Source organism: Cherax quadricarinatus, chromosome 88, assembly GCF_038502225.1.
Source record: "Cherax quadricarinatus isolate ZL_2023a chromosome 88, ASM3850222v1, whole genome shotgun sequence".
In the NCBI taxonomy this organism is placed as follows: Eukaryota; Metazoa; Arthropoda; class Malacostraca; order Decapoda; family Parastacidae; genus Cherax; species Cherax quadricarinatus.
In genome coordinates, this window is record NC_091379.1 from 2486147 (window position 1) to 2509298 (window position 23152).

The 23152-nt window shown below is 38.6% G+C and overlaps 1 protein-coding gene across 1 annotated transcript in view; it reads right to left on the reverse strand.

Annotated features, from left to right (window-relative positions):
* Positions 1-23152, reverse strand: part of LOC128698594 (serine-rich adhesin for platelets-like) — a 41094-nt gene that overhangs the window by 13871 nt on the left and 4071 nt on the right. Inside the window, exons 2-12 of the mRNA XM_070103849.1 lie at positions 20488-20574; positions 15094-19956; positions 14602-14714; positions 12906-13043; positions 11510-11632; positions 10635-10800; positions 8825-9021; positions 5630-5761; positions 4210-4354; positions 2278-2496; positions 1969-2081 (exon numbers count right to left, since the gene is read on the reverse strand). Of these exons, the coding sequence (XP_069959950.1) occupies positions 1969-2081; positions 2278-2496; positions 4210-4354; positions 5630-5761; positions 8825-9021; positions 10635-10800; positions 11510-11632; positions 12906-13043; positions 14602-14714; positions 15094-19956; positions 20488-20574 (6296 nt within the window). The remainder of the gene's footprint in view (positions 1-1968; positions 2082-2277; positions 2497-4209; positions 4355-5629; positions 5762-8824; positions 9022-10634; positions 10801-11509; positions 11633-12905; positions 13044-14601; positions 14715-15093; positions 19957-20487; positions 20575-23152) is intronic.

Sequence of the window (23152 nt, forward strand, 5' to 3'; positions counted from 1 at the left end):
AGCAAACCAGAGTGGGACCAAAGTAGCAGTAAATGCTACAACCAACATTCTTCTCTTTGATACATACACTGGCCATCTCTGATTGAGGTAAAGTAACCCAAAAATGAAGGAACACATTCAGTCATTCACTCAATCACTGTTGTGCCAGAAGAGTGCTGACACCACAATTCAGAAGACCCCTCTAAACTGCAACATCCTCACCCCTCATACAACATCCTCACCCTTTATGTGACATCCTCACCCTTCATGCAACATCCTCACCCCTCATGTGACATAATCATCCCTCATGCTATATCCTCACCCCTCATGTGACATCCTCATCCCTCATGCTACATCCTCACCCCTCATGTGACATCCTCACCCTTCATGCAACATCCTCACCCCTCATGTGACATCCTCAGCCTTCATGTGACATCCTCACCCTTCATGTGACATCCTCACCCTTCATGTGACATCCTCACCCTTCATGTGACATCCTCACCCTTCATGCAACATCCTCATCCCTCATGCTACATCCTCACCCCTCATGTAACATCCTCAGCCTTCATGTGACATCCTCAGCCTTCATGTGACATCCTCACCCTTCATGCAACATCCTCATCCCTCATGCTACATTCTCACCCCTCATGTAACATCCTCACCCTTAATGTGACATCCTCACCCTTCATGTGACATCCTCACCCTTCATGCAACATCCTCATCCCTCATGCTACATCCTCACCCCTCATGCTACATCCTCACCCCTCATGTAACATCATCACCCCTCATTCAGAATGAAGACACTGACAAACAGGGCACCATGAACAGGTAACTATAACAGTTTATCTAATACACATGCAAACACAAAAACTACCTATTACTTGCAGTCTACACGTCCGTAGGAAGAAACTAGTGACCAAAGGTCAGAAATTTATAAATATCAGAGTTATAATTCAGGTGCTTCCAGTGGATGAGTGTAATAGAAGTGTTGCCTTCAAGGGGCTGTCTTGGTGCTAGTGAAGAGTCCTTTAAGGAAAAAGAGCTGCACTCTCCCCCCTTGAATAATGCCTGAGTGCTATAATTCCCCAGGTGCTGATGACCCTTATGGGTTTAGCATGTCTTCATGATTATAGTTTACAACAGAAATGCTGTTTAACCTTGCCTAAATAACAACACTATTGTGTATATTCTTTCTTCTTTCAACACACCGGCCGTATCCCACCGAGGCGGGGTGGCCCAAAAGAAAAAACCAAAGCTCATTAAAGACCAAGAGATATTGAAGTAAATGAATAAGGCTAGAATAACCATTAAATACTTGCAAAAAAATTAAATAGCAATACAGTGAAGACAACTTTAATGTTAATGGAGTTAAATCAAGATAGACAACAGACCTGCAGCTCAACATTACAACATGCTACTCACAACCAAAAGGACCTGGGTTCACTTCCAGGTGAAACAAGATATACACCTGCTGCACCTGTTCATCTACCAGTAATTTTTTTTTAATACGTCAGCCATTTCCCACTGAGGCAGGGTAACCCAAAAAGAAAGAAAAATCCCAAAAGAAATAAAAAACTTTCATCATTATTCAACACTTTCACCATCACCCATACATAATCACTGTTTTTGTAGAGGCATTCAAATATAACAATTTAGATATCCTTCCAAACTGCCAATATCCCAAACCCCTCCTTTTAAGTGCAGGCATTGTACTTCCTATTTCCAGGACTCAAGTCCGGCTAACTGATTTCCCTGAATCCCTTCACAAAATATTACCCTACTCACACTCCAACAGCTCGTCAGGTCCCAAAAACCATTCGTCTCCATTCACTCCAGTAAATACGTACACTAAATGTCAGCCAACAGTTATAAGCCACAGCATGTAGTAGTGGTAGTATACCTTAAACACAATTCTGCTTTGAAATGAGTTAAGTTAGGTTAACCATTCTTTGCAAGCAAATTTAAGAGAGTAAAAACCAAAATTCCTACCGCCTTTGTAATAGCTTTGCCCTTCACATCTGGATCCGGTAATGGATATCCATTTTGCTCAAGATGCTCACTTGAGAGGACATACTTCATCATAAGCTTGTAGAAAGCTTCACCTAGTCATACATAAGATTGTCATTAAAATATGATGAGGATGTTTCAAGTACGATTACTATAACTCATTGTATATACATGATAATTCCTTTTTAAAGTTTAAATTTGAAACAATTTCAGAATATCATTAGTTAAATATGATACATTAATGTCTCCATTACTAAGAGATGAAAAAAGAGTGAAAATTGTGAAACTTACCTTTTAAGTATTCTTGGAAATCATTTGTACTTTTTTTGGGCTTTTCAATGCTCCAGGAACCCCTCTGCCCTCCACCTGCCAGAACTGTGAAGTGAGACAATTTCACTTGATTGAGATTGGTGGGGTTGGATTTTGCCCCAATGCCTTGTGATGATGCAGCGCTAGAAGTTGAGGGCTGAACCGAAGATGATGTTTCTTCAACAAACAAATGATCAGCAACTGCAACACGTTAAAATAGAATAATAGATTATTAGATACCTACCTGGGGGGCATCCCGGGGATCAACATCCCTGCAGCCCGGTCCATGACCAGGCCTCCCTGTGAAATACCAGAAAGAATTGAAGAAACATTAATTCATTAAATTTCATTACCTGCCATCTTACACTTGTGTGTGAGAGAACAAAAACACGAGCAGTCCCACAAGAGTGCAAAATATTTTAATGGGCTTCTGTTCCATGCTTATATAGCAGGAGGATGGTAGTAACCATTAATGGTCCCTGCCCTAAGTAATCACATGGCAAGGAAGCAAACTTTTATTTTTTTTAACATGCTGGTCATTTCCCACTGAGGCAGGGTGACCCAAAAAAGAAACACTCTTAGAGTCATTCACACTATCACTGTCTTGCCAGAGGCACACAGATATGACAGTTTAGATGTCATTCTAAACAGCAAATATTGTACAAAAAACAAAACTGAGACAAATAAACAAACAGGATAATTGTGAAATTAGAGAGAATATGAACAGTGGGAGACGGCCGACTTGTTGAAAAAAAAAAAAAATGAACAGACACAAATAAAGAGCAAAGTACAGAGGAACTTCAACATATAAACACTCAAGTTAAGAACATTTATGTTTATGAACAAGGTCTATGAGAAATATCTTCAAAATAATTGCCTTACAAATGTTGATATGCCATTATGAATGTGTGTGGCACACAAACATCCTCAGTAGTAATGTTTTCTATAAGGAAAAAAAAACATTCCAAGTTACTAATAACTCATTTGTGTACTGGAACACCAGGAATGCAATGCATTCCTCGGCTGGGCTGCCCTTTATATTGGAGAGACATTGAAGGATAAACTACAATAATTTGGAGAGGAAACATTAGAACTGATAATAGTCCAGGACAGACTGATATGTTATCTGAGGTTACTTCTCCAAATTGTGGGTTACTTATGAAAAGATCAATAAAGAAAATCTTTCCTACATACACACAAAGTAGAATTAAAGTACTGTACAGTAAACCTTTGATTTAGTGGATGACTAGGGGAAAGCAGGTGGTTGTTAATGGTGGCTGTGGATGATAGAGAGGAGATTGCTCTGCTATGACTGCAACAATAATGGCCAACTGTGTAACCAAGACTTGGTCCACTGTTTCCACATCAACTGACCCAGGGGATTTTCACCCGTATTTCCAATTATAATAATTGGAAATTACAATCTCCTTGGGGAAGTACAGAAGAATTCTTCCTCCGAAAGCCATAAGTGTCATAAGAGGCGACTAAAATGCTGGAAGCAAGGGGCTAGTAACCCCTTCAAGTCACCGTGCCTCGGTGGGAGACAACCAGTATGTTAAAAAGAAAAAAAAAAGTTACAATAAAAACTAAGCATTAAACCTCCCACATTTCCAAAAACCATTAAGGTTAGCCAGACTTGAGTCCTGGAGATAGGAAGTACAATGCCTGCACTTTAAATGAGGGGTTTGTCATATTGGCTGTTTGGAGTGATATCTAAACTGTCATATCTGAGTGCTTTTGCATAGACAGTGATTGTGTATAAATGATGATGAAAGTGTTGAATGATGATTAAAGTTTTTTTTCTTTTCTGGGACACCCTGCCTCGGTAGGAAATGGTCGACATGTTAAAAGAAAAAAAACAAAAAAAGGATGTAACAAAGTTGAACTAGTTCACTTACATCCTTCAAGACTTACATTGTGGGTCTTTATCAAGGAGTTCCTGAGCAGCTTCTCCTGCCTTCTGCTGCGTCCGCAAGCGCTTGATGGCATTAACGGTGAGGTTTAAGTACACCATGCGAGACGATGCACGTTTGTAACACGTGTGTTCTTCAGCTGCAGCCTTGAAAGAAACACATGAACTTGGTAATTGTTATATATTTTTTTTTTTAACAAGCTGGCCATCTCCCACTGAGGCAGGGTGACCCAAAAAGAAAGAAAATCCCCAAAAAGAAAGAAAATCCTCAAAAAGAAAATACTTTCATCAACATTCAACACTTTCATCAATTAAACTTTCTAATTGCTATAATATTTTCATCAGTTAAACTTTGTAGTTGTTATAACATTTCCATTTATAGCTTATGGATAAATTTATTGTCAATAAACAAATACAGACAGAGTAACCACTTGATATAACAGACCTCAATATAAAGAACTTTTAAAATACAGAGCAAAATTCACTGGGAAAACTTTATACTATATTTAACTCCTTTATTTTCAATGTTTTTTGTAGTATATCTTTCAACTGTGTGTATAGTGCTATATTAAGTACATAGTAGACTATACTTCAGTGTTTTTTTTTTACTGTTTTTTAACATTATTCTGATTGAGCGAGCACTTGGATAATCGCCATTATTAGTTTGTTACATCAAAAGTTTACTATATGTAAATAAATTCAAAGATCACAACAAAAAGTAATTATCAGGAGGGAAATGTAAGACTTCAGCCCCCAAATAAAAATATACAATAATAATAATAATAATAATAATAATAATAATACAGTGGAACCCCGGTTAACGATATTTTTTCATTTCAGAAGTATGTTCAGGTGCCAGTACTGACCGAATTTGTTCCCATAAGGAATATTGTGAAGTAGATTAGTCCATTTCAGACCCCCAAACATACACGTACAAACGCACTTACATAAATACACTTACATAATTGGTCGCATTGGGAGGTGATCGTCAAGCGGGGGTCCACTGTAATAATATAATAATAATGCTTTGAGAAAAGCCCCCTAGTCTTGCAACCAGATTACCATCCTTAAGCTCCTTCCATATGTGTCTCCTGGAATTACTCCTGACCTACATAACAGGTGCTTCTTGAGTTAGGATGGTTCAACTTGCAATATTTCGACTTTACAATAGCGAGATGAAACTTAAGATAATTAATTAGCCAGGATGAAGGCGGCAAGTCCGTAACTTGTATTCATTTACTTACATTTCAATACTGCTATTTAGTTACAGTAATTATTTGTTCATTATTCAGTGACAGTAGTTATTTACTTATTTATTTATTATCGAATTATGATATTTTGAACTTACAATGGGTTCGTCGGAACGCAACCCCATCATAAGTTGATGAGCACCTGTAATGCTCCGTAACTCGAGTAACTTACAATATTGAAGGCATCCTTCTCTCCAGTAAACTTTAGGCATTCATCGATTAAAGAATTGAGGTACCGTTGCCTAATATTCTGCGGAACCTTACTGCCAAACTCAGCTGGGATAATAGGTCTTGCCAGTGTTTCCTGAAATATAAAATTGGTACTTTTGTTTAATAAATGTATGAAAGAGGGGCAGGTACCTAGGGATTGGCGGAGAGCATGTATAGTCCCTTTATATAAAGGGAAAGTGGACAAAAGAGATTGTAAAAATTATAGAGGAATAAGTTTACTGAGTAAACCAGGAAAAGTGTACGGTAGGGTTATAATTGAAAGAATTAGAGGTAGGACAGAATGTAGGATTGCAGATGAGCAAGGAGGTTTCAGAGTGGGTAGGGGATGTGTAGATCAAGTGTTTACATTGAAGCATATATTTTTTTTTTTTTTCAACAAGTCGGCCGTCTCCCACCGAGACAGGGTGACCCAAAAAAGAAAGAAAATCCCCAAAAAGAAAATACTTTCATCATCATTCAACACTTTCACCACACTCACACATTATCACTGCTTTTGCATATATGTGTGAACAGTATTTAGATAAAGGTAAGGAAGTTTTTATTGCATTTATGGATTTAGAAAAGGCATATGATAGAGTGGATAGAGGAGCAATGTGGCAGATGTTGCAAGTATATGGAATAGGTGGTAAGTTATTAAATGGTGTAAAGAGTTTTTATGAGGATAGTGAGGCTCAGGTTAGGATGTGTAGAAGAGAGGGAGACTACTTCCCAGTAAAAGTAGGTCTTAGACAGGGATGTGTAATGTCACCATGGTTGTTTAATATATTTATAGATGGGGTTGTAAAGGAAGTAAATGCTAGGGTGTTCGGGAGAGGGGTGGGATTAAATTTTGGGGAATCAAATTCAAAATGGGAATTGACACAGTTACTTTTTGCTGATGATACTGTGCTTATGGGAGATTCTAAAGAAAAATTGCAAAGGTTAGTGGATGAGTTTGGGAATGTGTGTAAACGTAGAAAGTTGAAAGTAAACATAGAAAAGAGTAAGGTGATGAGAGTATCAAATGATTTAGATAAAGAAAAATTGGATATCAAATTGGGGAGGAAGAGTATGGAAGAAGTGAATGTTTTCAGATACTTGGGAGTTGACGTGTCGGCGGATGGATTTATGAAGGATGAGGTTAATCATAGAATTGATAAGGGAAAAAAGGTGAGTGGTGCGTTGAGGTATATGTGGAGTCAAAAAACCTTATCTATGGAGGCAAAGAAGGGAATGTATGAAAGTATAGTAGTACCAACACTCTTATAAGGGTGTGAAGCTTGGGTGGTAAATGCAGCAGCGAGGAGACGGTTGGAGGCAGTGGAGATGTCCTGTTTAAGGGCAATGTGTGGTGTAAATATTATGCAGAAAATTCGGAGTGTGGAAATTAGGAGAAGGTGTGGAGTTAATAAAAGTATTAGTCAGAGGGCAGAAGAGGGATGGTTGAGGTGGTTGTGGCATTTAGAGAGAATGGATCAAAGTAGAATGATATGGAAAGCACATAAATCTATAGGGGAAGGAAGGTGGGGTAGGGGTTGTCCTTGAAAGGGTTGGAGAGAGGGGGTAAAGGTGGTTTTGTGGGCGAGGGGCTTGAACTTCCAGCAAGCGTGCATGAGTGTGTTAGATAGGAGTGAATGGAGACGAATGGTACTTGGGACCTGACGAGCTGTTGGAGTGTGAGCAGGGTAATATTTAGTGAAGGGATTCAGGGAAACCGGTTATTTTCATACAGTCGGACTTGAGTCCTGGAAATGGGAAGTACAATGCCTGCACTTTAAAGGAGGGGTTTGGGATACTGGCAGTTTGGAGGGATATGCTGTGTATCTTTATATGTACACCTACCATCCGACTTACAACCGAGTTCGGTTCCGAGAAACCGGCCGTAAGTCAAAATGGTCGTAAGTCGAACTTTACTACTGAATATCAACAAAACATTTTTGTAATGACTATTTTATTATTTTATTTTGGTATTTCATGATTTACTCTACTTTTTATGTTGTTAGTACTGTATTTTATACTGTAAGGTTTAGGATAAACACAGTGTACAACACAAATAGTTGTTTATTTCCCAGAAATTTGGCATAAAAAAACACGGTTGTAAGTCGAGTGGTCGTAAGTCGAGCAGGTAGTAAGTCGGATGGTAGGTGTAAAGAAAGAAAATCCCCAAAAAGAAAATACTTTCATCATCATTCAACACTTTCACCACACTCACACATAATCACTGTTTTTGCAGAGGTGCTCAGAACACAACAGTTTAGAAGCATATACGTATAAAGATACGCAACATATCCCTCCAAACTGCCAATATCCCAAAAACCCTCCTTTAGAGTGCAGACATTGTACTTCCCATTTCCAGGACTCAAGTCCGGGTATATAAAAATAACCGGTTTCCCTGAATCCCTTCACTATATATTACCCTGCTCACACTCCAACAGATCGTCAGGTCCCAAATACCATTCATCTCCATTCACTCCTATCGAACACGCTCATGTACGCCTGTTGGAAGTCCAAGCCCCTCGCCCATAAAACCTCCCTTACCCCTTCCTTCCAACCTTTTCAAGAATGACCCCTACCCCGTCTTCCTTCTCCTACCGATTTAAATGCTCTCCATGTCATTCTACTTTTAACAAAAATGTATATGTAGTAATTTCAGAGCTAGTCAAATTTAACACCTCAGTATGAATAAAGTTTAATACATAAATCAAACAACTGGAATGAAGTTTAATACTTAAATCAAACAATAGGAATCAAGCCCTGGGAAAAAATCTCTACTTCTTTCTTTCAACAAACCGGTCGTATCCCACTGAAGCAGGGTGGCCCAAAAAGAAAAACAAAAGTTTCTCTTTTTAACTATAGTAATGTATACAGGAGAAGGGGTTACTAGGCCCTTGCTCCCGACATTTTAGTCGCCACTTACAACACGCATGGCTTACGGAGGAAGAATTCTGTTCCACTTCTATTTTACACTCACTAGGCAGGACGGTAGTACCTCCCTGGGCGGATGCTGTCTACCAACCTACTACGTACCTACAAAAAATCTCTACGTCTTTCTATAAAAAAAGTAACCTACAATTTAATGCTGCATTAACATTCTTCAAAGTTTTCATGAAAAGAATTATTTTAAAACATTTCTTAACAGAAAGCCTGAGGCACTTACAGTCCTGGGAACGTGTGCTATTCGCTTGCCACCTTTGGCCGTCTGAACCGTGGTTTGTGGGATAGCACCGGAGGCTTTAGCTACACTTGGAGAAAGCAGTGTTCTTGAACTGGGAGGGGGCAAGTTCTTGATTCTTTCTCGAGCATGGAGAAGCGATGAGACATTTGGTACGTGCGAGATTCGCCGTTTTAATCCACCTGTACGGGAAGAATTGAAAAAAATTGTTTGTATGCATTCCTTATCAAGCCATTTTATTGTTATTTTAACATACCAGGCATCTCCCATCAAGGCAAGGTGACAACAAATAAAACAAAAAAAGGTTAACACATACACCATCATTCATTCAACAGCTGGCTTTCCACAAGTATGCAGACATCATATACGCCTACCATCCGACTTACGACCTGCTCGACTTACGACCACTCGACTTACGGCCGTGTTTTTTATGCCAAATTTCTGGGAAATAAACAACTATTTGTGTTGTACACAGTGTTTATCCTAAACCTTACAGTATAAAATACAGTACTAACAGCATAAAAAGTAAAGTAAAACATGAAATACCAAAATAAAACAATAAAATAAAGTCATTACAAAAATGTTTTGATGATATTCATTAGTAAAGTTCGACTTACGACCGGTTTCTCGGAACCGAACTCGGTCGTAAGTCGGATAGTAGGTGTATAATTCAAATGACGCTCTGAATTGCAACATTCCCAACCATCCTACGGAGTGCAGGCAATGTACTTCCTACCTCCAGGATTCAAGTCCAGCTAATAGATTTCCTTGAATCTTCTCAGACTCACATTCCAACAACTCGTGAAGCCATGAAAGCCACTCGTCTCCTCTCACTCTAGTTTAACACACTCACACATGCTTTTGATAATACCTTTAATGAGCTCTAAGAGTCTATTCCCAGAGCCCGGTCATGGGCCAGGCTCGCCTGCTGCTAGCCTGGTCAACCAGGCTGTTGCTGCTGGTGGCCTGTTGCCCCACGTATCCTTCACAGCCGGGTTGATTTGGATAGATGCTCAAGCCCCAAGCACTCAAAATCTCCTTTACCCAGCCCCTCCAAACCCTTCCTGGGATGACCCCCTAGCCATCCTTTGTTCTACCCCAGACACCAGATTTCTACTCCTCTTTGTCATCCTATTCTTGTCTATCCTCTCTAAGTATCCAAACCACTTCAACAACCCTTCCTCAGCTCATAACTTTAGCAACCTCACACTGTCTTCTAATTTCTACACTCCAAATTCTCTGCATAATATTCACACCACACATTCTTCTCAAACATAACATCTCCACATACAGAAGTAACTCAGCTGGGAGGAATGTGGCAGTGATATAGGTGGTAGGAATGTACCAGTGAAATAGCTGGTAGGAATGAGGCAGTGACATAGCTGGTAGGAATGCGGCAGTGATATAGGTGGTAGGAATACAGTGGAACCTCGAATATCGAACTTTCTTCGTTCCAGACGGCTGTTCGAGTGCCATTACCGAACGAATTTATTCCCATCAGGAATAACGTAAATTGGATTAGTTCATTTCAGACCCTCAAAAATACACTTATAAAAGCACTTACAAAAATACACTTATATAATTGGTCGAGTTGGGAGCAGTTCGATATTTGAGGTTCCACTGTATACCAGTGAAATAGCTGGTAGGAAAGCAGCAGTGATATAGGTGGTAGGAATGTACCAGTGAAATAGCTGGTAGGAATGAGGCAGTGACATAGCTGGTAGGAATGTACCAGTGAAATAGCTGGTAGGAATGAGGCAGTGACATAGCTGGTAGGAATATAGCACTGACTCACCTGGTGAGGAATTTGGTGGTGACATAAGGAGTGTACTTGAGGAAGGATGGGACTTAAGAGTCATAGCAGAAGACTCTCCAACTCGCTGCTGCTGTTTCTGATTCCTTGAGAGCTCAGCATATTTAGCTTTTTGCTCCTTGAGCTTCTGATATCTCTCCATCATCATCTGAAATAAGATCCCTTATTATTCAATTCTGTCATTACATGTGCCAAGCATTATGTTATTTAGGATATAGAATTATATATTTGCTGTCTAGGCACATATTCAGTTACCACTCTGTCAAAGCTCATAGAAAAACACAAGTGTAAATTTAGAGGGGTCACAGAGTGCCTGGGGAATAAAAAGCAATTAGGTTTGCTCTAAGGGAGGGAACAGTTGCTCCAATTCCTTGGATCAAGAGTTCTTCACCAGCATCAATGCATCCCCCAGTGCTCTGTCAAACCAAAGCCCTTTAATTAATCTCTACCTTTTAATACAATGCTCTGCTTTATTCAGATTTCTTTTTTTGCTTTTTAGAACATGAAACTTTTCTCACTAAGTTAGGTGACCCAATGAAGGAAATGTACCACCCCTCTAATAACTAACATTCAATAGTGATATTCATATAAACATGATAAAAATTAGTAATGAATGTGGGAAGATTTTTAGTATTCAGCTCATAAAGAATAAGATCTTTATGAGCTGAAATTAAGTTAGTGCCGTAATCTATTTTAATTATGGTGTATTCAGGGGTAGTGGTAATAATGATGTTTGAAGACAAGTTCCCTAGCTCCCTCTTCCAACCAGATGCTACCCCTAAGTCCCTTTTATATGAACTTCTGGAGCTGTCCCCTGGCTGCATTATTAGCTGTGTAAGAGATAAATGAACCCTTACCTGTGTAGGAGTCTTTTTACGCTGCAAAGGCTTTTTTGCAATAAGGTTTCCACATGAATCTGTTCGTGCAATACGCTGCTTTCCTTGATGATCTGGTTCTTCGTTGACAGACTGCAACCTTCCCTAAATACATTTGATAGCTAGAAAGAATACAGAATATATGCATCTGCTATTATTATTATAACAGTAATTATGTGAGACACTAAACTTGTTTGCTGTCATACATGAGTGACTGTGATATACTTATACGCTCTCTTGGCACCTTCCAAACCACTGGAACATGCCATATTACTGGGGCATTCTTGGCAATCAAGCTGCGCAGGAATAGGGCAAACATACCATCCAGAAACCAGACAGCATTTCAACTGCAATACTCCTCTGACTAACGATTCATCCCACTCTACACAATTTCACTCAAACCATGGAAAGGGTGGGGTTGAACCAGAGCAATGACTCCTAAATCTCCAGGCCAGTGCTTAAGTCACTGCTCATGCAATGACCTGGAGTTTTAAGACTCACTCACCATGAGTTCAAATCCCACCCATTCTGTGGTTTGTTTTCAATCATGTTATTATGATTTCATGATTCATAATTTCACTCTCTTCATCTTTTCCTCTTCTAGCGGTATATATACATATATATGTGTGTATGCAATCTGCATCCTCTATAGGGCTTAAAGATCTTAACAGATCAAAACTTTGCCCAAATAATGGCACTCTCTGCAAATGTGTTTTTTTCTTCTTTATTGTTGGCAGTCCAAATTTAGATCGACATACAGCACTGAGGTGCTTATCTTTAAGTGTCTATCCATCGAGTTTACTTTAATTTTTTCCAGACCTGATGTTAGCATCCAAGTGAGGTGCAGCTTTAATAACCACACACAGCTAATATAATTATGTCCCATGACATATGTACAGCACTAAATAATTTTTTAAACATTATGTTAGGCAAACAAATGTGTCATGTTTAAAATTAGTCAACTTTAGCATTTTAAGTTATTGTCCAGAAACTTTTTTTTTGTGTGTGTGTGAAAGGGGGAAAAATAAAGAGCAAAGAATCTAGCCTCAGGCCTGATAAGGGAGAATTATAAGGTATCCCATGAGTGCTGGGTATTAATAATCATAATCCCAAGAAAAGTACACAGATAACCCGCACATAGAAGGAAGAACCTTATGGTGGTTTGGTCCAATTTGGACTATCAACAAGTCACAAAGAAGAACTCTTCTGTGTGACTAATGGCCCAAGTCAGACCAAAAACATCATCATAAGTTTTTCTCTCCTATGTACAGGTTATTTGTGTATTGTTCCAGTCATGGTATTGTGCCTTTTTGTTGTTCTAAGAAGAGTACTGTATATCTTGTTATTCTGAAAAAAACTAAAAAAGACTTTTTTTTACTTTTTTAGATGACGCGTGATCCTTTAAGTCTTCCTGAGTTGGTTGGTATTCATTGTACATCTTCAAACACTCTTCCATAACTTCTGGATCATCTTTGTCCAACTCATAGCGGTCATTATCATCAGAATCCTCTAAGTTCTGAGGACAAAATAGATTTCTTGAAAGTATTATAAAAGTTTACTTGCAATACATCCATTATCCATTATTATAAAATATATTTAATTTGTTTAACCTCTTCTATATAAATTATTTAATTTTATATATATAAACAGTGTCCTCAGGCATTTTTATGACACTTCAGGTGCAGTTTGCCCTTACTATTTGCAAAGCCTCCATATACTCGATCCATAGATCTATTAAAACAGTAAATTAAGGAAACGATACACAATACACAAATACACATAGGAAAAACTTATGACAACGTTTTGGTCCGACTCAGACCATTAATGAGTCACACTAGTGAATGGTCCAAGTCAGACCAAAATGTCGTCATAAGTTTCTTTCTCTTATATGCGGGTTATTTGTTTATTGTTCCAGTAACGGTATTGTGCCTTTTTATTATCAGTAAATAAAGGAGCCAGTAATAAAAGAATACACCATTTCTTTTTATATAGCCTTTAGCTCAATTCTTTAGAAAGCCATACAATAATACATTAACTAGAGACAAAAAAATACAATTCTTGCTTCAATATTCAGTAATGGCTTCCTTCATCTACTCTAAAACCTTAATTCTCTCTATCTGTTTTATTCCTATTAATCACAAACTAATAAAATTATAGCCAAGTACTGTATATCTTTCCTATATTTGCAGCAGGTAACAGTTCCATTCTCAAATAATTTAAGGTCTCAAGGTAGAGAGCAGTCAGAAATAAAAATCTATAGTACAATAAATCAGGTTCAACAGGTGTCAAATTGTCTCTATCCGACTTCATCCTATTGGGGTTCATCTGAGACCATGACTTGCAAAATCTTCTGCTCAAAGGTATCAACTTTTTTTGATACCCTGGCTTACAGAACCCTTTTGAACTCTTAAACTTTGAATAATAACAGCTTGCGAATTACTTTTTTATCAACAGCCTGCCTTCTATTTTAATAAAGTGTTTACACAGCTGTATTATTATTATTATTACTGTTATAACCACAAGGCCTTGTGTTACATTATCTCCTTTATGTCTCTCTGCATTGCAGTGCTGAATGACTCATATAGGTTTTTCCTTTTTTTTTTTTTTGCCACATGCGTTATTTCATACCAAAGTATAGGGTGAATGGAAAGAGGAAACACAGTCACCATCACTCATTCAACAGCTGTCCTGTCCCAAGTGCCCAAACATCACTTTTCAAATATTTCTGTGAATAAAACATAGTCATTCTTCTGCTCCTGCTCTGATTAGATGTATTACACATTAACTGTCACTGACATAAAATTCTTAGTTATTAATGTACATTTTAATGGGGTTATTATCCAGCATAATAAAACAGACAGGATAGATTATTAGTACCAATAAATTCTGTTGACATACAGCTACAAATAGCTACAATATGTTACAGCAAAAATATTTACATACATAGTTCAGTCTGAAGGCATTTGGGACACAAACCTAGTTACAGCTTCATTGATTTATAAATGAAATAAAAATAAGATAATATTTAATTAAGTACTAATAAATATAAATGCCTTAAAGATTAGAATTAATACCTCTAAATGCCTCAGGTCCACTTTATCTGAACTGCTCATCATTTCCTCCAGGTCGTCTAGCGTTATCTCATCAAGCTCTGAGAGGTACGGTAAGGGCGACTCATTACCTGTATCTGAAACACAGGACATATTAAATTTTACGCTCATCACTTAAAAGTATCTGGAGGTTATCACCCATAACTATATTGCAAGAAAATCACATGAGACTTGTGTTCACCACTAGAAGCAAGGTAATGACTGGAAAGAGACAGTTTCATTACCAGATGAGGGATAACCTGGAAAAGAAATTGCAAATAGTGTTCAAAAATTATTAATGACATTGCAGGCTTCATCAAAATTATCACACCAAATGAACTATATTATTGAGATAATTACAAAGATTAACAATAAACAATTACTGTATACACATTTAAAACTTTTTTTTATCAACACACTGGCTGTCTCCCACCAAGGCAGGCTGACCCAAAAAAAGAAACACTTTCAAAATCTTACCATTATAAAAAAATGATTCCCTATCTGAAATTCCACTCGATGACTCTTCTTGCCCTTGTGGATGTTTACTCGTGGTGGCTTCATCAACCTTACTGTCCATTCCAGATTTTTTAGCATCAGCATTGGTATATCCTTTCTCCTTATTACCAATAGTGCTTTCATGTTTGTTGATACTGCTACTGCTGTTGTGTTTGTTGCTACTGCTCTTCTTACTGCTTTGGTGATGTTTGCTGCTCTTACTAGACTGATTGCTAGAACTCTCTGATCTGCTTTCCTTTCTCTTGCTTTTACTGCTTGACGAGCTGCTGGTGGTAGTGCTACTTGGATGTGCTTTGCTAGAGCTGCTACCAGTACCACTACCCCTGATATGGCTACCACTACTACTGTGGTGGTTACTAGATCTGTGATGACTGCTGGCATTGTGCTTGCTGGCTGAGGAATGTGAATGCTTGGACTCGTCTTTAGAGCTTGAGTTTGAGTGAGTGCGACTTAATCTCAAGTGAGTTTTCCCTTCGGGTCTTTGATGATCAGATGTGTTGTCTGTTCTGGGTCCAGACTCAATTTTTGATTTAGCATCAGACTGACTTTGAGATTTCTTGTTGGTGGATGACTCTTGAGTTCTACTATTACGAGAACCTCTATGGTTCGTTTCGTCCTCAAAGGGAGATACCGAAGAATCTGAGTTTCCATCGTAGTTATAGCTGCTGCTCTTGTGTTTGGTAGATGAGGAATGTGGGTGTATGGCTTCATCTTTGCCATCTTTAGAGCTCGAGTTAGAATGACTACGACTTGATCTCGAGTGACTGATACCCTCGGGTCTTTGATGCCCTGATGTATTTTCTGTCTTGGATCCTGATTCCGCTTTTGATTTACCATTAGACTGACTTTGATAAGATTTCTTGTTGGTGGATGGTTCTTGAGTTTTACTATTGTAAGAACCTTTATGGTTTGTTTCATCTTCAGAAGAGGATAGTGAAGAATCTGTATTTACATCATGGTTAAAACTATTGCTTTTGTGTTTGGTAGATGAGGAATGTGAGCGCTTGGAGTCATCTCTGCCATCTCTGGAGCTCGAATTAGAATAGCTACGACTTTTTCTTCTTGGGGGATTGGTCACTTCAGATCTCTGACGATCAATTATTTTTTCTGTAGTGGATGCAGACTCGGCTTTTGATTTAGAATTAGAATGACTTTGAGAGGACTTTTTGTGAGGTGACGGTTCTTGCATTACATTACTATGAGAATCTCCAGGGCTCATTTCATCTTCAGAATGCACTGCCGAAGAATCTGTATTGGCCTCGTAGTTATCACACACGCTATCAAATATAGATATTTCGGTGAAGGCTTTTGGCTTTGGTGTTTGAGTGTTTGCAAGTACCATGTCAAACATAGACATGACTTTGGGTTGAGAATCTGTTGAAGAGTTTGACACCTTGTCCTTTTTCATTTTGTCAGTACTGGGCCTCCTATCTGCTTTCTTCTTGTCAGATGAGATGTCAGTCTCACTCTTCTTAGAATCTGAACTTGATCGCCTAATGGAGGTCAGTGTTTTTTCAGAAATGCTCTCAGTAGAATTCTTCCTCTCATGGCTGTTTCTCCTTTTACTGTCTGCATTTGAGCTTAATTTCATTTGTTCTTTGTCCTTCTTTCTGTAGCTTTCTGATTCTTTTCTTATTCCGCTGGATGATCTATGGTTACTCGAGTACATGCTTTTATCATTAACATAGTTTTGCCTTTGGTTTGCATCCTCAATACTATTCAAGTCTTTCTTTTTGCTGTGTGCATCTACAAATTCTTCATCCACCTTTTCAGTCTTTACAATTGACAAATCAGGAACTAACTCTTCAACCTCCATTTTAATTTTTGATGGATCAACTGGCATGGGAGTTGATAATGGCTGAGAATTCTCCATGTATGCACTCTCCTTGGATGATTTATTGCTTTTATTTTTTGTATTTGCATTACTGTTCTTTCTTGTCTCTGGTTTGCCACTTCTACTGATGCTTTGACTTTTATTGACACTACTTTTACTGGAACTATGGCTTCTATTTTTGCTTAGGCTTCTACTCCTCTGCTTGCTAGTACTCCTGCTTCTGTGTTTGTTAGAACTGCTATGCTTGCTTGACCCTTTGTTTCTGCTTTTGCTGGTAGTCCTATCCCTGTGCTTGCTGGGACTCGTGTGTGTGCTAGAACTGCTTCTATGATCACTAGAGCTGCTTCTCTGAGTGCTGGAACTTCTGCTTCTATGATCATTTGATCTCCTGCTTCTGTGGATGCTGGAACTCCTGCTTCTGTGGATGCTGGAACTTTTGCTTCTAAGCTTGCTAGAACTTCTGCTAATGTCCTTACTGGAGCTTCTGCTTCTATTTTGGCTAGAACTTCTGCTTCTATTTTGGCTAGCACTCCTGCTTCTATGTTGGTTAGAACTCCTCTTCTTGTTTTTTCTAGAGCTTCTTCGCCCTTCTCTGCTTAAACTTCTGCTTTTGTGCACACTGGAACTCCGACTTCTGCTTCTGCTAGAGCTTCGACTTCTATCTCTACTAGAGCTCCTGCTTCTACTACTGCTACTGCTATTTTTGCCACCCTTTTTCTTGGATTTCAATTTTTTCTTCTTCCGCTTGTGTTTTAACTTTCTACGATGCTTACTTTTCTTCTTGTGTTTTTTATGTTTTTTAAGTTTCACTATATCCTCCTGCTCCTCTTCCTCCTCCTCCTCCTTGTGTCCCTCTCCACTTGATTCACATTTCTCATTAGCTTTACTATCTGCAGCATCTTTACTATCCTTATCTTTAGTGTCCTTACTATCTTGAGTATCCTTACCATCTTTTTCCGATTCTTCATCGCTGTCACTAGAATCGGATCTACTGTTCTTACGCTTCCTACGTTTTTTGGTTCTGTTGTGTTTACGATTACGCTTGTGGGACTTTTTACGCTTCTTTCGGTGATGAAAGTGGTCTGAATCTGAGCTGCTAGTGTAACTGTGCTTTCTCTTCCTTTTGCGTTTCGTTTGTTCCTTCTCTGAGTCACTGGTGTCCTCCGTGGGCACACCTTTGTCAACTGCGTCATCATTATTAAATTCCTCTTCTGACTCATTGTCTAAAGGATCACTTTTGGAATTTTTGTTCTTTTCTTTTGTGTGTTTATTCATACTCTTTTCCACTGCCTTTGTTTTATTTTCTGTTGATTTGCCTTTATTTACTAGGCATCTTTTGTCTTGTGACTCAATTCTCTCCTCTGATTGTTTACATTTGTCAACAGAATCATTATTGCTTTTATCTGATTGATTATCTAAAGGATCATTCTCAGAGTTTGTTTCTTTTTCCTTCATATGCTTCTTATTATTTGTTTCACATGCATTTGTCTTAATTTCTTTATTTTGATTTGGTTTTGTTTTTTCTATATTTACTTGAGTGGCTTCCCTTATTTCTTGTGCATTGTTGTTGCTCTCTGAATCTTCAACCTGTTTATCTAGGTCTTTCTTGGCTGAGTCTAGTCTATCGTGAGAAGTTGACTCATCTCTTTTAGAAGGGGAATTTGTAAGGCTCTCTATTTCCTTATCTAAATCTACTTTATATTTGTGTGTCTTTTTTGTACTTGCAACCTCTTGACCACCTGAAGCTGGCGACTGTCTGGAGTTCCCCTTAGATTCTTCCTGGGCAGCAGCATCATTTCCATCCATTAATTCTAACATTTCCTCCAATGGGTCACCGTCTTTCCTAGAATCAGACATATTACTTCGAACATGGGGAGTCCAGTTGCGAATATTCGGTCGTATTAATTTTGGAGCACCCAGCGTGTGGACTACTTGGGGGAGGTGGATGTGACCTTTTATTTTTCTCTTAGTGTCATCTTTGGCCACTATTTTTTTATCAACTTTCACATGTGGTTCAAGCTGTTTAACTGTATTACTCTCTTCTGCATTGCTAGTTGCACCAGGACTCGTAGTTACATTTTTATCACTCAAAATTATATTAGAACTACTCTCACACTCCTCGGGACTTGTACATGATTTTGCATACACTATGGAACTAAATGCTCCGAATCCATCACTAGATGATGTAAAAATAGGAGAAGGGGGTAGAAAGTAAGACTCCTCTGTTGGCACTTTGGCTTCACTGCTTATCCTCAGAGTGTCACATGTATTACTATCTTGATCAGACATATTTCTTGCATCAGAGATCATGGCAGATTCATCAACATTTTTCTCTGGAATACTTAGACTATACTGGAGTTTTCCTAATGCCTTTCCCTTTTTCTTTTTTACTTTAATTTTATTGTTTTGTGAGTGTTCAGCAAGAACCTCTTCTAAGATGTCAAAATCACATCTTCGTTTATCCACCTGATCCTCATCTTCATCCGATGAAAAATCCGTGATCTCACCATCAGCTTCTTCTTTAGAGCCTGGTCCAACTTCTGCACTATCAACTACAGTGTTTTCTGTGGAGATTGGTGTTGGGGTATACTTACCAATCTTGGCCTTAGGAGCAAAAGAATCCTCTGAGTAATCGGCAGATCTCTTACGTTTGTTGAGCTCTTCAATGGGGGTTGGATTATATTTGGGTGTATCAGGAGGACGGAAATAGAATTTTTTCTTTGCCTTGGCATTCACTTGTGCGGCTTGAGCAATGAGCGCCGAGGTGTCAATGCTCTTCATGATTGTTGAAGGGTCAACTCCCGATGATGCTAAAATGGGATTTTCGGCCAATACTTTCTTCACTGCCTCGCTCACAAGTTGCTGCAGGAGGTCCGACTGATCTTCTTCCTCATGAGTTACTGATGGTCCCTCCTGCCCTTCTTCAAGTGGTGGCTTCTCAGGGCTCTCATTCTCTGTGATCACTGTTGTAGTGCTGCAAGCTGCCAAATCTGAAGAAAAAAACATTTAGCATGAGCTCAATTCTCAATTACAGTGGAACCTCGGTATGTGACCTTAACTCATTCCAGACGGCTGTTTGAGTGCCACTCCATTTGAGTATTGAACAAGTTCTTCTCAACCAATTTTCTGTTTGGTTGGCTGTTATCACTAATCTTCGTAGGCCCCATGGTGACTTATTCATACAAATAATACAAAAAAAAAAAAAAAAAAACTGTGAAGAAACAAAATAGTTTACAGCTAAGTTCTGGTAGGGCGTATTTGGTTGGCCGAGTGCTGAGCTTTGTTTGAAAAGGGAGCTGGTCGTATATCAAGGTTCCACTGTAGTCTGCCAGGAATAAATTGTAATTTTTCAATTGCAAATTATTAATTAACTTGAAATCATAATTACGTAAAGATTATTTCATGAAAAAGAATGATCATTTAAGAATTAAAATACTGTATATGCATCAGAACACAAAGAATGATCATTTCATAAGTACATGTAAAAGCTTTCTGCAATGTAATTTACAATGGTGACATACCCATAGAAGCTTCATTGGTACTATCTGTTTCATCCCCCTCAACATCTGTTTTGGAAGTGGGTCTCTGAGGAGAGTAACTTGTAGTATCTGAAATACAAAGAGCAATACAATTATTAATCAAAATTACTTTGATATAAAGTAATGCAAGGGACAATGAAGAAGAACCAGCAGGCAAAATTTTTCCAACATTAATTGCTGCTGAAAATATAGTATGTATTACCTAAACCCTGTAAGCTGACAAATTACTGGGCACTTATTTCGCATGAATGAGCTACCTCTCATTTTTGTACATCTAAAAACTCCTGCTTAATAACCCATGTCATCCAATACTAGAATTTACATGAGAATGGCATCCAATAAGAAAATAGCAAACCCCCAAGCTGTCCTTTCAAGAAATTCAAAGGCACTAAATACGTATTCTTTTTTTTTTTTACCAAATTTTGCCACTCCCCCTCATGGAACTCATTGAACTCCGTGTTCATCAAGAACTGCAAGAAGTCCCTGTCACATGCCTTCAGCATTCTATGGAGAGGGAGCATGGACACAGGGACCGTCCCACACTCACTAAAAACAACAGACATAGCCCCACTCTACAAAAGTGGCAGGAAAACAATTACAAAGAACTACAGACCTATAGCACTAACATCTCATATCATGAAAATCTTTCAGAGGGTTCTAAGAAGCAAGATTGCCAACCACCTAGATACCCATCAATTACACAACCTAGGGCAATGCGGGTTTAGAGCAGGTTGCCCTGCCTGTCCCAGCTACTGGACCACTATGACAAGGTCCTGAATGCTGTAGAGGATAAACAAAATGCAGATGTAGTATACACAGACTTTGCAAAAGCCTTCGACAAGTGTGACCACGGTGTAATAACACAAAATGCGTGATAAAGGTATAAGAGGAAAGGTTGGTAGATGGATCTACAACTTACTAACAAACAGAACACAAAGGGAAAGTCTGAGGCAGCTATGGTGAAAAGCTCTGTTCCACAGGGAACAGTACTCGCTCCCATCCTATTCCTATTCCTCATATCTGACACAGACAGATGTAAGCCATAGCTCCGTGTCTTCCTTTGCAGATGATACCCAAATTGCCATGACAGTATCCTCCATCGAAGACACTGCAAGATTCCAAGTGGACATCAACAAATCTTCAAATGGGCCACTAAAAACAATATAAAGTTCAATGAAGAGAAATTTCAACTACTCAGATATGGTGTCAGGGTTTACAATAAATTCTAACCATACAATAGAGCGAAAAAGTAATGTGAAAGACCTGGGAGTGATAATGTCAGAGGATCTCACATTCAAAGACCACAACAATGCACCTACTGCATCTGCTAGAAAAATGATAGGATGGATAATGAGAACCTTCAAAACTAGGGATGCCAAGCCCATGATGATTCTTTTCAAATTGCTTGTTCTCTCCAGGCTGGAATTCTGCTGTACATTAACTGCCCCCTTCAAGGCTGGCAAAATTGCTGACCTGGAGAGTGTACAAAGAACTTTCACGGCACACGTAAGTACAATAGAGCACCTAAATTACTGGGAATGGTTGAAGTCCCTTGATTTGTATTCCCTGGAATGCAGGTGAGAGAGATACATGATAATATACACTTGGAAAATCCTAAAGGGATTAGTACCAAACTTGCACATGAAAATCACTCCCTATGAAAGCAAAAGACTCGGCAGGAGATGCAAGATTCCCCTAATGAAAAGCAGGGTGCCACGAGTACATTGAGACAACACAATAAGTGTCAGGGGCCCAAGACTGTTCAACTGCCTCCCAGCATACATAAGGGGGATTACCAACAGACCCCTGGCTGTCTTCAAGAAGGCACTGGACAGGTACCTCAAGTCAGTACCTGACCTGCCAGCTCTGTTTCGCATGTCAGTTTGCGTGCGGCCAGCAGTAACATCCTGGTTGATCAGACCCTGATCTACCATGAGGCCTGGTCTCAGACTGGGCTGTGGGGGCATTGACCCCCAAAACCCTCTCCAGGTATACTCCCCTCCCTTCTTATCCACTCTTACCTCCACAATGAGTAGTGTCCATCAAATACAATCTTACTTGAAAAATGGTTTTCCAGTTTAGTTTCAGTTAGTGAGACTATATTGGGTTTCCTCTCACATATAATGTTCTTTAGCTTTTGTCTTTATTTTTTTTAATTATTACGACTATATTAGCAAAGTATAAAAAAAAAATACAAACGCTATTGGCTCACTGACTCCCTTTTTTAATTTTTATTTTAATGTGGTTACTAACTATTCTTTGAGAAACCATTTGTCAGGTTGGTATAGCCTTGTTATTTTACTGAAAGTTCCTCTTCTTCCTCACAACTATCTTCATTTAACCCATTAATAATGTATGAAAAGTCCTTGATTTTACCCTGTCTTTTTTCAAAAGGTTTTATTTAATTTGTGTGTCCTTAAAGTTTTCCAATTTCTTTATACTGCATATGACATTAGTTTTCTTTAACCCTTAAACGGTCCAAACAGATCGGCGTTCAAATTCGTATTCCTACAAAAGTAGATCTACTTCTTTTTACATATTTTCAAATATAACAAAAAAAAATGTAGATAAAAGTTTTTTTTACGCGTTTTCAAATGTAAAACAAAAAAGAAGATCTACATTTTTTTACATACTTTCAGATGTTGAA